This window comes from Artemia franciscana, chromosome 14 (genome assembly GCF_032884065.1).
Source record: "Artemia franciscana chromosome 14, ASM3288406v1, whole genome shotgun sequence".
NCBI classification, from domain to species: domain Eukaryota; kingdom Metazoa; phylum Arthropoda; class Branchiopoda; order Anostraca; family Artemiidae; genus Artemia; species Artemia franciscana.
Window position 1 is genome coordinate 14,477,785 of NC_088876.1, and position 16,468 is coordinate 14,494,252.

General features: G+C 33.9%; 1 protein-coding gene across 3 annotated transcripts in view; it reads left to right on the top strand.

Moving 5' to 3' along the window:
* Window positions 1–577: 577 nt before the first annotated feature.
* Window positions 578–16,468, top strand: part of LOC136035366 (GATA-binding factor C-like) — a 56,408-nt gene continuing 40,517 nt past the window's right edge. Inside the window, exon 1 of one of the 3 annotated variants that reach the window (XM_065717123.1) lies at window positions 578–903. In XM_065717123.1, the coding sequence (XP_065573195.1) occupies window positions 690–903 (214 nt within the window). In that variant the 5' untranslated portion in view covers window positions 578–689. Of the gene's footprint in view, window positions 904–16,086; window positions 16,247–16,468 lie in introns of those variants that run through there. The other 2 variants (XM_065717125.1, XM_065717124.1) reach the window with 2 other exon arrangements.

Here is a 16,468-nt window from a genome sequence, read left to right on the forward strand (position 1 = left end):
TCATTTCCCTATTTTTCAAGTCCAGGATAATAAATAAAATAGAATATGACTTTTTTATTTCTTATTTATTTTGTGTTTTAAAGTCCAATTTCAAAGACACTGACCAAAGAGCACAAAAGAAATATTTTCACTTAAACCAAAAATTGTGCTTTTAATTAATTATTGTTGTTAATATCTGTGTATCAAATTTTGCTTATTGAGGGAAATCGACTTCAAATCGATATTTAAGCAAAATGCAGAATTCTATGACCTTTCTAAGACCGTTCAATTAAAGTTAGTATTATTACTGTGGTATCTGACATTTGATTCCAAGATCTGATTTGCAACCTAACTTCAAACACATTCTATAAATTTAGACTATCATTGAACTTCCAGACTTACGATGGGACGATAAAATCACTAGCGCAACTCCTTATCAAACTTAGAAAAGATTCAGCCAATCATTCGTCTGCGATTATAAGGACTTGGAGCCATGCTGACAAATGACAGCCAATGAAAAAAGAGAAATATCTCTTAGAAGCAGAGGGCGTGGTTAAGATCTCACAGCGGCTAAACTGATAACATTGCCCGGTAGTTCGACTTACGAACGGTGGCTGATAAGAGATAAGATCCTAAGTCTTATGTTGATCCGGTATTATTTTTATTGCTACTAGTTCAGATAAGAGGTTACTGTGCGAACTTTAAAAAATATGGCTCTAATGGAACCTTATAGAAATTATTATGAGAGCCAAGCAAGGCCAGGTGATGTAAGTGCTGGAGAAGATATGGAAAGTTTTTTCCATCCTATACACGGCCATGGAATGGTTGCTGATATGAATGGTCAAAGAGGCCCTCCTGGAATGCGATATTTTGCCCACCAAGCTGCTGCTGCTGCAGCCCAGATGTCTGCCTACAATACACACGGTATAATATAATTTGTTTTTATTAACATTGAAAGCTTTAACTTGTCAGGGCTAACACAATCACTATCTTCGACATAAATTTAGAAGCCTTAATACCAAGGATAAATTAATCCTTAACATCCCTCTGAAGCTTCATGTCCACCAAAAACTTCCCTCACTTTTTATATTGCCCAGCCTGGAATCTTCCCTGAATCGATCTAACTTTTTATAAAAACCCCATGACTGTAATTTTGACCATTTTACTGGCAATTTAGGAATTAGTTGAATCATCTTTGAACTTATCTCCCGTTATGGGCTTCAGTTTCCACCAGGGGCGTAATTTGCATCAAATTACTGAGGATATGCAAACCGATATTTGTTCGCCCCCCCCCTGCTGAAATTCAGTTTCTTCAAAAATATTGTCAAACATCGTAATCCAAACATCCACACAAGGCCGTATCCACAGCAACGGGTCAGTTTTCTTTAGGACATCTTTACCTTTATGGTACTATATAGCTACACTGTCTTTTTCCTTTGATTTGGGAAAATCGGATCTAATTCCCCTCCAACACCCACCCCTTGTGGGGTGGCTTGTGTCGAAAATACGACACTTATTCCCACTTTGAATTTTAGATGAATCTTTAAAATATGATAGAGAATAGGACACGTCATAAAATTAGAAATCCTAAGCAAGACACATACTCGGGATTTTTTCGAGGGAAGAGGAAATTTGCTTAGGGAAGTATATTGAGTTGACCATTTGTGAAGGAAATATGCTAAACAAATGAAAATAGCTGCATTAGATTTTTTATTTCATGTTGTTTCTAAGTATCATGTTTTTGACAATGTACCATATCTCACTTCTGGTGGCCCCGGATATAGCTCTAGGATTGTACAAAAAAAAATACTAGGAGAAAAGACTATATCAATAACGTTCTTATTTTGTAGTATGCAGCATGATTTTATTCATCAGGTTGTAATATTTCCTTCCATTATTATCCACTTTTAAAATTTTAAATAACAGTTTATCCACATTCTATTGTAATTTACTCATGTGAAACTAGGTTTCATCAAGTCGCACTGCACAAGCCCGTTTGAACGAAGAACCTTTGACGTATCACGAGATTCTATTAACGGGGAAGTATGTTTTAGGGCTATATTTGGAACCATAATAAGAAGGGGAGTGCATTATCAAAAAAAGTGGTCATACTATTTAGAAACAGCATAAAACGGGAAACTTAAAGGTACTAAATTTATTTGTTTAGCATATCCTTCATAAGTGACCATCACTATGTATCTACCCTGATAAAACAGTTCGTGATAACGGACTGTAAATAAGGAACGATGCGGTTCAATAGTAACCGAAACTCTAAAATACGGAATTTTGATACCAATAGATATATTAAAAGAACTGGCTTATTATGTTGATTCCAAATATATATATATATATATATATATATATATATATATATATATATATATATATATATATATATATATATATATATATATATATATATATATTTCATTAAGTTTAGTTTTACCCATCAAAGGTTATGAGTCTGAAAACAAATTGCCTGATTTTCGAAATTGAAGTAAACACCCGCTAAAAGTAGAATAATCTTAATGAAAATCCCACCATCAGACAAAACGTATTACAGAACCCTTCTGTAGAGGTTGCAAGCTCCTATCTGTAAAAATATGGAATTATATAACTTTTGGCCAGAAGAAAGATCACAGATGCGTGTTCATTTATTTTTTCCCCCAGACGTGATCATTTCGAACCAGCAGTCCTAGAATATCGGAAAAGCACTAATTAGAACGGATATTGTAAGTTCTAGTGTCCTTTTTAAGTGACCAAATTGGAGGGCAACCGGGACCCTTCCCGTGCACCTTTTCTCCCAAAATTGCCTACTCCAATCCACCCTTTCCTTGTGTACGCATCGATCCTGAAAACAAGCCCAAAATCTGTTTTCTAAGAAACTTTTAACAAACATTAAAATCCCCATACGCGGTGATTTTGGACATTCGCCTTCCTATCAAGATTCTAGTGATTTCAAGTGTATCCCTTCTCCCACCCAAAATCAATTTATCTATGCTTTCCGCGTATTACATTAATTTTCTTTATTACCTGTATGCTTTCTTATGACATGTAATCATAGAGTTATATATATCTATATATATAAAAATAAGTTGTCTGTCTGTCTGTGGATGGATCAGGTGACGTCATGGAAAAAACTAAAAAAAGGCAAAAACTACAAAAAAACTAATAAAAAAAATATAAAAAGGCTAAAAAACTAAAAAAACTAAAAAAAACTAAAAAAAGGTAAAAAACTAAAAAAAACTAAAAACTAAAAAAAAACTAAAAAAAAGGAAAAAACTGAAAAATAGAAGAGAAAAAGAAAACTAATAAAATTTTAGGCTAAAAAAGGTAAAAAACTAAAAACTAAAAAAAAAAACTGAAAAAACTAAAAAAAGGCAAAAACTACAAAAAAACTAAAAACTAATAAAAAAAAATAAAAAGGCTAAAAAACTAAAAAAACTAAAAAAAACTAAAAAAAGGTAAAAAACTAAAAAAAACTAAAAACTAAAAAAAAAACTAAAAAAAAGGAAAAAACTGAAAAATAGAAGAGAAAAAGAAAACTAATAAAATTAAGAATAAAAAAAAAAAATAAAAAAGATAAAACTAAAAAAAAGTAAAAAGAAAAAACGAAAAAAAACTAAAAAAGCTAAAAAAAAGGGTAAAAACCAATAAAAAACTAAAAAGAAAAAAAAGAAAAAAAACTAAAAAAAATTTTCATCTAAAAAACTAAAAAAAACTAAAAAAGGTAAGAACTAAAAAAGAAAAAAATAAATGACGACACTCAAAGAGAAAGCGACCGGGACAAAAGGAATGTTCGATTAGCAATCAACAAAGCACCGGGACACGGAGTATAAATGACTTAAAAAAAATAAAAAAGGAAAAAAATAAAGGAGAAAAACAAAACTAAAAAACGAATGTATATACTGACCGGGACACAGGGATACAAATGACGACCGGGACACAGGGAATATAAATGACCATACATAAGCCATAATGACCAGGACATAAGTAAAAAATATAAATGACGACCGGGACACAGGGACACAACTACAACGGGGACGCCGGGGGGCACAGTGGGATATAAATGACGACCGGGACAGGGAATGTTCGATTAGCAATCACCATCAACAAAGCTCAAGGGTAGGCTAATCATTAGAATCATGAGGTATAGATCTGAATACGGATTGTTTTCCCATGGACCATTATATGTTGCATGTTCAAGAGTCGGTAAACCTGACAATCTATTTATATGCACAGACAATGGGACAGCAAAGAATGTTGTATATTCGCAAGTTTTACGTAGTTAAAAACATATATATAATATATCTATCTATATTCACAGGTGGGACATAGGGACACAACTACAATGGCGCGTAACTAATATGGCGCGTAACGACTTACGCGCGCGGGGGGCTTGGGGGGGGGGCGCGAAGCGCCCCCACCAACTAGGTGTTGGGGTGGCGCGAAGCGCCACCCCAACAGCTAGTATATATATATAAGTGACCTCATTTTCATATACATCAGAATTGCAATGGCATCAGACTTAGGCCTATGTGGAAAAATTGAAGATTTCATGTAAGGAGAAGTTTATATTAAATTGCTTAAAAGCAAAAAACTTGTAATTGCAAAAATATTGTATATATTTCGATAAGAGACTCCAACAATTCATAAACCTTAAAAGATAAAACCAAAAGTCTGAAGCTTAGTAGATATCGTTGTTAAAAATTGGACTTGCTGTAAAAATCTAATATCTTTGAATCGATCCCGTATGAAAAGACATTAAATTACGTAAAGAGCGAGAAACTGGTAATTGCAAAGTATTTCTGTATATTTTAAAGAGGAATTAAAACAAATCTAAAGTCTTAAAAAGAAAACCAAAAGTTGGAAGCTTAGTTTAAATCTTTGTTATAAACATTTCATTGCCGATTTTTTTTTTCTAAAAAGCATAAGCAATGTCTTTTTAAGGCATGAAAAAAAGTTGACAATTTTTCAAGTTCAGTTCACAATCGCTAAAGTTGTTATGTAAACTACAAAAATATTTACGGTGCTAGAGCAACAATTTTAATGTTACATCAAACTGGAGAAATACCTGACATTTTTTTTATATTGGTTGTTTTTGTTAGATAAAACTCGCCACGAAATTAAGCTTAGAGGTTTGAAAGCAACCAGTTATATATTGCCAGTAGGAAGTCCCAAAAAGCAAATTTTTGCAATTATTACCAATGATTATTCTCTATTTTGACAATTCCTTGAAAAGCAAAAAAAATGGTAATTGGAAAAATATTTTTATACATTTTAACAAGGGATTATAACAATTTAAAAACTATAAAAAAGAAAACGTTTTGAACTAAACCAGTTATATAATATCAGTAGGTATTAATATCAGTAGTATATATATATATATATATATATATATACTAGTGATTGGGATCGGCCCTGCTTCCATGCAAGCAGGAAGCATGAACTTTTGAGATTATTCAATAGTTTTCCGACTTCACTGCTATTATTCTTTTATTTCAGTCACATAAGCTTGATTTAGTTTCAAATAAAACATGTGACGCAAAAACAAGATACAGAAAAAACAGGTCTAAAGAGGGATTCATTTTAGTTTTTCCTTCGTTTGCTCTGTTGCTTGGCTGGCATTTACTGCCTTTATTGATCTGTTCTGTCTGTGGCTTAACAGCTTTTGAATAAAATGAATTAATATAAAAAAATAGATAAAACCCGTCGGTAAGCTAGTGTTTCCCAGTAATATAGGTCCGGTTTACATTCACTTGCATTAGATTTTATGGTAGTCTATAGGATGCACCAAGAACTCTTTTTAGAATTTATGTTTTGCAGTTGCCATGGGCCAGGAAAACTACAAAATTTAACGGTTGAGTCAGTTAACTTTATATAATACACCGTTTATCTGCTATTTTAATGAAGAAAATCCAAAAGCGAAATTGCCTGTTTTGGATAATACGCTTGGTGTGGGAAGCCGATAGTTGTTCCCTCCGTAATAATATAGAGAAAAAAATATTATGTATTGTAGCATAAAATTACTGAGCATTTTGCCTGAGTGACGGTAACTAAGTTTAAAGTTTTCTCATGACTATGAAACAGACCTATAACTAAGTCTGTTAAACTGATAATGAAACCTGTTTAGATAGCCCCCCCCCCTCCTGATAGGAGTAGGAAGTACATCCGTGGTAGAACTCCATGACGAACATAAACATTCTCGCTCCTTCGTTGTCGTCTTTTCGTGCTGGGAATTTAAATTTTGGAAATGGGAAATGAAAGAATTTGGAAAACTTTTATATAATTTATGAATACATAGAAACAGGAAAGACTCCAATCACTAATTGATGTTTAACCTAAGAGATTCCTTGTATTTGTAAAAAAAAATATTTTGAAATTTGCTTTTGGGAAGTTTAAGCTTTAACTTCGTTTAGCTTCGTTCAGCCTGATTATTCTTGTTCTATCTGTTACCCAAAGTTGATCAATCTTTAAAGCAAATTCATTGCGCAGTTATGTATTAAACCATATTTAACATCATAATAATATGCTTTTAAGTAGTAAAACAGCCGAAAAAAAATATTAACAGAACATATTGTAATAATAAGCATGGAGATTCTAAATTCGCAAATCTTCTTACAGAAAAAAAATAGTCTCTTGCTTCTTTGATCGGATTAATTGCTTTAGATACAGGATACGTTATGGAATGCTACTGCTGCTACAAACAACTAACCGCAGCTCCAAATATCCTGAGGCATACACTGCTATACATCCTTCTCCATCCCAACCTTTTGAGAGCTTCGGTTTTAACCCGCTCCCATGGAGTCCCAATTTTGATCAAATCTTTCCTTATGACAGGTTCCCAACGCATTCGGGGACGATATTCTTTTCGACCTTCTCCAGGCTGAAGGCAAAAAACATTTTGTCATCCTTCATTCGTAAATTGTGACATACCACATCATAATTTTATTTCATTATAGCCCCAAACACTGAGAAACAGACGAATTTTTTTTGCAAATTTGAAACAAAATTATCGATCCCGCATTAGTTAAAAATCTTCTTGGAGTCCAATCCATGATTTTTTGCTTGCTCTTTTCATTTTGTTCCTTTCCTTACAGCTTTGTCTCTTTCTCTTTGGCGAGTCCTGACTTAGGTTTTAAATCCCACTGTTTTCGTTTGCTTAGATGTAAATGAACTTTTCTTCTCGCTCTGGACTCTCTTTATTTCCTTTTTCCCTGTTAGTATTGTGTTTTATGCCTATTTTATTCATTTGCATGATCTTTACTCGCTACTTATTTTTAACTATATATTCATTCCTCTTCTTCTATTATGTGAGATGCAGCGATGGAGTACTGCGTAAATCTTATGATAAGAAAATGGAAAAAAAAGGATTTTTCCAAGATAAAGATAAATGTTTCATAATACATATTTTATGATTTGCTGTCTCTTTATTCTTCAGTGTTATTTTATTTTACATTTGTATTGTGTGATCGTGAAGTTTTTATCTGTAGCTTAATTGATACTCAATATTAGCCTATTATTATACATTTGATCAATTTTGTGTTTGCAAATCCTGACACACTGGGTAAAGTTTCATTAAATAAAAATTAATAGAATATAAGTACTCAGACTCCTTTAAGGTGGTTTTACTGAAACCAGTATGGTTTGACGTATTATTAAAGGTCTCTGTAATAAGATACGTAATGTTTTCCCTGGATCACTCCCCACCCTCCCCAGATTTTGAGAAATACTCTTTGGAGAATCTTCATTTTAAAATGCCTTGTTTTGGTATTTTGAGGGAAAATTGAAAAAAAAACGAAAAGTTTACCCCCGTAGATTATTTTCACCTCCGTTCCTCTGAGTTTTTCTGAATTGACGTCATAGACTGTTCTTGAAGGAGGAAGGGTAGACTCTAATATATCCGTTATATCCGTAATGTTTAGAAGGAGGAAGGAAGAAGGGTAGAAAAAACGAAAAGTTTGCCCCCGTAGATTCTGAAAAATAAATTTCACCTCCGTTCCGCTGAGTTTTTCTGGATTGACGTCATAGACTGTTCTTGAGGTTGGAAGGTTAATGTATGTTCAACCAAACTTGGTTCTTCCTGATCCATGCTGCCCGGCTGATCCTCCTTGTAAGAAAAGCTCAGCAAATGGTTTTTGGCAATTATGTCTAAAGTATAGAAATGTCAGATCTGACTTTTAAAGGGGGAGGCGACAACGAAGAATTTATTAATTTACCTATTTAAAACCATCAAAATGTTTTTTTGGGGGACATCCAACCTAATTATAGATCACGGTACTTGTCGGTTATTGGAAACACTCAAAAAGTGAAGTTAGGTTAATCCTGAAGAATAATAACTAAACATGATGATAAAATAATACCTAGAAATAAAATTATGAAAACTCAAAATAACCTAACGTAACTTAACCCCCACCCTTAATGTGCAAATATAGGGCCCAAATTATTCAAATCCAATGCACTCTGTCTAAGTCCAATGCACTGAATCATCCGTTACTTGTTTTTGTAGCCATCAAACCGGTTTTCCGAGATGTAGCCTAAGCGTAATTCTTGGGTGTGTTTCCAATAACCTTCAAGTACCTAGATCACAACTAATTATAGAAGACCTGGACATTGTCTAGCAGCATTTTGACACAGACAGTTTTTATGTTATTCGACGAAAACAATTTAAAGCTTAGCTAGGTTCGTAAAATTCTGTCATGGCAACATATAGAACTTACAAGACTTCTGTAGGCCAACTATTGCTTTATATTATACTTCCTAGCCAGCACTTTTTGGGCTTCAACTCCGTTCCCCGCTAAAAACATAAAACGTTCTTTAAGAGGGAAACAGAGTAGGCCTGTTGATTGTTTGTATTTATATTTCAATACGAACTTTAAAATAAAATAAAGTAATTGCCGTTGCTACTGACATGGACACTAGCGAATTTTACATTTTCTGTACATACTAAGGAAATCCTGCTGTATAGGTGAATATCGTTAACACCTTAAGATTTTGGAAGTCAAAGCTCCAAACATATCTATTCCAAAGGTACTAACTTCATTTTCATTTTTCATTTTAACTTCATTAAGTTCTGAATTTGATTGGGTAGGTATGTGTAATCAGTCAGGGATTTTTTTTTTCTTTTTAGTACTAAATCAGACATTTGCTAAATTTAGAGAATAGGTGAACTTGGAGTAATCTAGTCAAATTAATTACTATCTAATTAAGGGATTATCCATAACTGTTTTTCAACTTACTGCTCTTGTTTCTATGCTGGACAAAATCCTTTCTAGGCTCAAATAACTCATCAAAAACATGTCATGTCAAACGATGGGAATACGCATTCATATTTTTTCTTTAGATATTAATATTAATATCTCTCTTAATATTAATTAGGATATTCTTAATAGGGATATCTTAATATTCTCTCTCTCCCTTTCTGCCTTAGTTATTGCTAAAATTTAAAGTATAGTGAGCCTTTTTATTTATTGGTAGCTATAGAAATGTCAGGTTATGGCTGTAAAGGTTTTTAAGTTGCAAACGAATTTAAAATAACGTGTACAAAATTAATTGCGCCATTGTTATCTTAGATGTTATTAATGGTTGTAGTTGTATTTATAGGCTTCTGTAGCCTATTTAGCAGAAAAATAAAGTTTATGCTGCTAATATCAAAAGTTGTTTCACATGACACCATTGGTGAAACTAGCTCACAGCAGAACACTACAGATTTTTTTTTCTTCTTAAAATATTAAGAGAAAAATTGATTTATTTCATCTACCTCCTTTTTAAAAGTTGTTTAAAACTAACTTTTTTTTTACATGGATTCTATCTTCTGACATCGTTTGAAATATTTCCTCCAATATCAAATAATGTAGCCATTAAAAGTTAAAAAATGTTATTCTCTAATGTTCACGGCACTAAAAAAATCCATCAGTTTATACTTTCACTTTAGTAGGAATCAATCAATCTTATTTCATTGCGAAGTTACTTAAAACTCATTCTAACACTAATTTAGTCGCCTCTTTCCTGATACACCGGTGTCCTGGAATTAATCTTGTGCTACACATGAAATCATTTCTGGAATTTACGATTTACAAGAACATTAAATAAATATCGCCACTGGTGTATTTCTTTAGGCATAGTCTAGTAATCAATACTCTTTTTCCTTATCGTTTTACCGGATGGTAAATTAATAAAGCCTTTTCAGTAGCAAGAAAGAAGGGCAATTTACATATTATTGTTTTATTCAAAATATGTGCTCAACGATACACCAAGGATTGAATGAATTTTAAGTGGGCTCAGGGAGCTTCATGGCCAATGGATAATTTATGGCAACCTATAGTCACATTTTCCAACTTGTATGTTTTTATGTGAGTTTCAGAAAAGCAATCACTTTAAATGGTTATATAATTAGCTAGGATGGTAACAATATCCAGTTTAAAGGTAGTCAAATACACTTTTAGTATTTATGTTTCAAGGGGTATACAAAATGGTCGAGATTTGGCAATAAAATTTGACAGTTATGGATCTGCAAACGGCTCTTTCTTCGGTTTTTGACACTGTTTATTAAATTAACTTTGGATTTTTTTTTTGAAAATGAAGATATTTCAAAGCTAAAATAAAAATGTCTGAATGTTTTATAAAATGTCTGAATGCTCTTTTCCTAGCTTTTTTAAAATGGACTCTTTTTTAATCATAGAATAATGTATTTTTGAATTCTAATATATTTTAAACTTATTTACAGCGATTTTACAGTAATTCTAAGCAAGACATTGAACCTCCTCAGGATAGGATTTACTAGTCAAAAATTACTAGAAACTACCGAAATTAACGAAAGTGTATTTTACTGCTACCACTACTAACAATTCACAGCAGCATCAAGTCGCCTGAGGCCAACAAAGCTGAGAACGATCTTCCTTTACCTCAGTCTATCTGAAGCTTCTATCTATAATTCCTATTATGAAGGTTCAATTTCCATTAAATCCTTATGTATCATCAGAGTCGTGTCCAGTATTTTTTTTGTGGGTGGGTGGGGGGTCAAAAAAGGGATTTTTTTCAGGGGGAGGCAAAAACTTTTAAAAATGCATCAACTATTTGTTTATATATTTTTGTTAAGTTTTTACGAGTCGGACACACATTCTGAAGGGAGAGCCCCTACTCCCATTTGTTTATATATTTACAGCATCAAGTCGCCTGAGGCTAACAAAGCTGCGAACGATCTTCCTCTACCGCAATCTATCTGAAGCTTCTATCTATAATTCCTATTATGAAGGTCCAATTTCCATTAAATCCTTATATATGATAATGTTCGTCCAGGATTTGTTTGTGGGGGCCAAAAAGGGATTTTTTTTCAGGGGGAGGCAAAAGACTTTTAAAAACGTATCAACAATTTGTTTATATATTTTTGTTACGTTTTTACGAGTCGGACACACATTTTGGTGAAGAGGGATCGAACATCTACCCCCTCCCCCTGAATTTGGCCTTGTGTATGACCTATTCCTACCTTATTCGGGGACGACTTGTTTTTCATTTAGCCTAAGATAGATGGCCATAAGGCACAATCTTTGGGTTTTCTATAATCGGTAAACGTGTCCTAGCTATTCTCAGAATTGCTTTTACTAACAAACGCGGCAACGAACAGTAAGGAGTGACTGGGGCCCAATGGTAGGTCTAAAAAATGTAACTTTAATGGAAATGCATACATCAATACAACTGGGCTTTCATGATGTTTCTAAATATATAAGAATTCATTAAGCTTAACGTTACCCATCAAAAGCTACAAATCTGAAAATTTTCCTGATTTTTGAAAAAGGGGGAAAACGCTCCCCAAAATATAAGAAATATTAATGAAAATCATACCGTCACATTCAGTATGTAAGAGAACCCCTTTGCAAAAGTTTCAAGTCCCTCTCTACAAAAAAGTGGAAAGTTGGCTTTTTTGCTAGAAGAAAGATTTGTCTAGTTATTTTCTTCTTTTTCCATGGTTAATCGTATTGAACCAATAATCTAAGGAAATTAGAAAAAAGACTCATTTAAACAAAAATTAGAAGTTCTAGTACCTTTTTAGTAACCAAAAATATTGGAGGGTAACTGGCACCCCTGCAGGAAGGAATTCTTGGCATGATTTGAAAATTTAAATTGAAGGAAGGGAAATTTTTCAGAGAAAATTTTCAGCAAAGAGGGAATGGTCCGGAGGTAATATTCCGGAAGGGGACACTTAAGGGGGTAAATTTTTGCGAGAGAATTTTTCGCAGGAAAGTGAATTTTCACGGAGAGGGGAAGTGGGTTTCTCGGCATGATTTGTAGACTGATCAGGAACTAAATAAAAATAATGCATGCTGTTTCAACTGAAAGTAAGAAACAACATTAAAGGTTAAAACGAACAGAAATTATTCCATATATAAGAGGGCTGTCGCTCGTTCTGTACACTAGAATTTGACTTTGTAGTCCAATTCTTTAAGAAAGACTCCATAAACACATCATTATGTGTCTCATTTAAATGGAATAAGAAGTTTTTTTAAAGCACTAGAAAACTTTAGCATATTAAGTAAGGGTTGAAGAAGAGGCAGCACCCCTCATATACGGAATAATCTCTGTTCGCTTTAAGGTTTAATTTTGCTCCTTACTTTCAGTTGGAAAAGCTGTTTTTTAATTCTATTGTTTTTTAAGTTGATAGAAAGTGGGATCGAACCTCATTTTCACGTACCCTATTGTTTGACATACGGTCAGTCAAAGGGATACCTAAAACTATCCTTAGATTTTATCTACGGAAAATATGAAACATTGCACCGTCAAAAACCAAGTATTGTATTGACATTTTGACTGGATATTCCCTGTAATACGTTTAAAATAGAGTAGTCAATCATATATTGACCCAAGAATATACATTGTAAAGAAAGGGCTTGAGAGAACTGAGACTCTATTTCAGTTAAAAATGACTTGACAAATATATTGTTGGGCTGGGTATTGAAAAAGTGTCAAATTTCGACTATTAAAGTTTATGTTGCGTCAAATTGACGGACTTGTCGATTCAGCAGTTTTGCTGATGTTTAGAAAAGTGAATTGAGCCATTAAATCACAAGCAAAGTGATCTTCTTTTGATCTAAATCCCCTGTCGTACTATCGTATGCAAAGGTGAGTCTTACTCGATGTTAATTCCCCTTAAAATTAGAAACTGACAATTTTGATTACCATTCGGTTTTAGCTATTAAACAAAGTGCGTGATGTTTATATCCATACACGCTCACTGAGAGGGAGAGAAGGGAAAAATATAGCCTAAACCCTACATTATATTTTCTACCTGGTCCGCGATCTGCTAATAAACTACTAATGGCTTCCTTCTCCGATGAAGTAAAACGAGAGCTAGATTTTATTTTCTGGGAGGGGAAACGATATTTTAAAAAACAAAAATAATAACGGAAAATTAAAAAAAGATATAGAAAAATTATAATTTCCGAGGGAAATGGTTTCAAAAGCCTCCCTCCTCCTCCAACAAGCGGACCTGCATCGGATAGATACTATGATGTGATTTATTGTATTATTTTTTTCGGGGGCTAAATACAATAATGCCCTTTATTGCATTCTTATATTGCAGAAGAATTTTTTCGGGGTGGGGCACAAAAACTGAAAAAAAGTTTTTTACATGTCGGGCAAACATTTCGGCAGGGGTGAGTTCAAAACTCCTAATTCCCCTGGATACGGCCTTGGTGGACGAGTCCATTTTTACGAAAGAAATGTATATTTCATTAATAAAATTACTGTTGAGTAGATGTCACTTCAGATTCCCGACGAGTCTCCTTTCTACCGCTTACCAATTTAGCGTTTTCCTGTCCATTTACAATTCTCATAACGGGGGTGAAGTTGAAATCTCTTTTTTGGACACATAAGTTGACAACACACACAATATTAAAGTAGAAAAAGTGTTATTGTTAATAGGTCCTTTATATTCAGCCTTAAAGAGTTGATTGCTACTTCGCAACTCTTTCCATTTTCGTTTAGGAAGGATTCTTTACAAGGTGTTAGGCCACAGCGGGACAACCGCTACGATGTCAATAAATAAAGAATCAAGGAATGCACTTCATTTATCGGGCTATAAACTCCAACGGATTACCAATTGCGATTTAGTTCGTCAACTACTGATTTACAAGCAATTTTTGAATGATGAATGTAATGACGGCCCAGCATGCCGTTATTCATTTCAAGTCAAAATAGTTAACTTGGATCAATGAGTTCTTTTTCATTTTCTCGATCTTCAGATTTTTATAGTGTCTGTGGCAATAGTTCACACGAAGCATCGATCGTCTACATTCAATATGTCAGGGGTAGCCGATCCAGCTTAATTTAAAAGTTGCATGCAATAAGTTGACACCGAGGATCGTAACACAAATTAAGAAGGTTAAAACTGTTCTTGCTTGCCTTTTACATCAACTATTACGAGAAAAGAAGTAAAATCGTATCGTCGCTTTCAATCTTAAAAGCTGTACCTGATATTTTCACACTTTTGAAATTTTCTAATCAGTTCTGAAAGGGAAGGTTAGCTGAGCAGTGTTTGCAATCCCTATTCGATCTACCTGGTCTACATTCTCCTGCTGATCATTTCTTGGATACAACTTAGCAAACAGTTTTTAGCAATTATCTTGGAAGGGTCAAAATGTTAGGTGGACCTATAACCTTAAGCAGGGGCGAATTTCCGGCAGTTTTATTGAGGGGAGGGTAAGAGGGGTCCATTTCCAGATAGTCAAGGGGCATGGGATGTATAATAATTTTTCTTTAAAAATTAATCTTCTAATTTTTCTTAAATATTCTTCATTATTGGGAGGAAACTGCCCCCTTTCGCCCCCCTCAAACGAGTCCCCTGACCCTAAGATCTGACGGCAGTGGCGTGTTCACGAGCCTCATATTAAAAAAGTGGGGATTTGCCCGTGACCTACAATTTGGCTACCTTGCCTATTTGGCTACCTTGCCTCTATTGCTCTCCCTCCTGAGTGCGGGCCCTTTTGAATCCTTCCACAATGAAACTCAAACCAATTCCCTCATTTGCCTGTGACCAACAATTTGGCTACCTTGCCTCTATTACTCGCCCACCTGGGTGCGGGCCCTTTTGACTCCGTCCACAATGAAACTCAAACCAATTTCCTCATTAATTACCGTAGCAAAAAAAAATAAATAGACCAAAACAAAAATTGTCTGATAAGGTCAGTGACATAGCCTTCCAAACCCCTGCTCTCTTTTCAATTTTTTCATTATCTAGCCATAGTCAAAATGGTATTTATGTTTGAGCATGTTCGGCAACGGAAGGGGCTAAAATAGTTTACTATTTCCATTGTTTTAAAATGCTAGAAATCCATACTTAAGAGTGTTTTTTTTGGGAGGGGGGCTGGTGTATAAGGGGGGGGTCAAAATTTTAGGGAATACATTCCCCCCTTCGATTGACTTCATTGACCCTCACATGCTGCTTGTTTCACTTTTACTTTTTTCTATTTTTTTTGTTTGAGTGGGTTACACAAAATTATTGCAAACAAAGTGAAAAATCTGAATACATAAAGTGATACATGTTGTAAATTCGTATTATACATTATCCTTCAACGACACAAATAAAGTTTTCATTACTTAAAATATATCTTTGTTAACCCTTCCCCTCTTTTTGGGACAACAGAATCTCATATATTAAAGTTTTACTTTTCCATTTTTGACTCTATAATTGTCACGTGCACAAATCCAGAGTTTATTTCATGGCAAATCCAAGTGTTACAGTTTAATCATCTAGTTTGATATTTTATTCATATGAGCTGCTGCCGGACAAACTTGACCCCAGTGATTTTTGCACCCCACGACTCATTCCAGTCCCAATATCCCACCCTCTGTTAAATTTATAATAAATCTTCTACTGGTAGTCACTGTCTAAATGGAGATTGCTCTGCATGTAGTAATTGTAGAGTTAGGTTCAAGTTTTAAAGGAGTGATTCATTCTTCTTGTGAATAAATTTTCAGCCTCCCAAGCAGATACTTTGAATGAGTTGTTCCAGGTTCGTTCTCAAGGGAATTCCTCAATTGATATTCAATAGGTCCTGCTCAATTTAATTGAGAGTTCATCGATGTTTTTCTTCTTCTTTTTTTTAAACTTGTTTGATGGTTAGTGTTTAAGCAGAGGTTTAAGAGAAATGACGAAGTAATTTTACGGATTGTTTATTCGAAAAGGGGGATTTAAAATAAATGGAGTTGTCTACTAGCCATACACAGAATAATGGAGCAGGTTGGAGTTGTGTTAACGAACTGCATGTTAACGGTAAGATATAATTCTTTGTTAGACATTATGAGAATGTTTAAAGACCATTTTATTATCAGTCTTAGAACTATGATTTTGAAGAGTTTCTGGATGTCCCAGGTTGTCAACTGTTAGGAATGAACAGGGTTTTCCAGTTTTGTACGCTTTTTAACCGGTCATTCCTGAGAAAATTTAAACACCCATGTTTTTTTTTCAAATAGTTATATATATATATATATATAC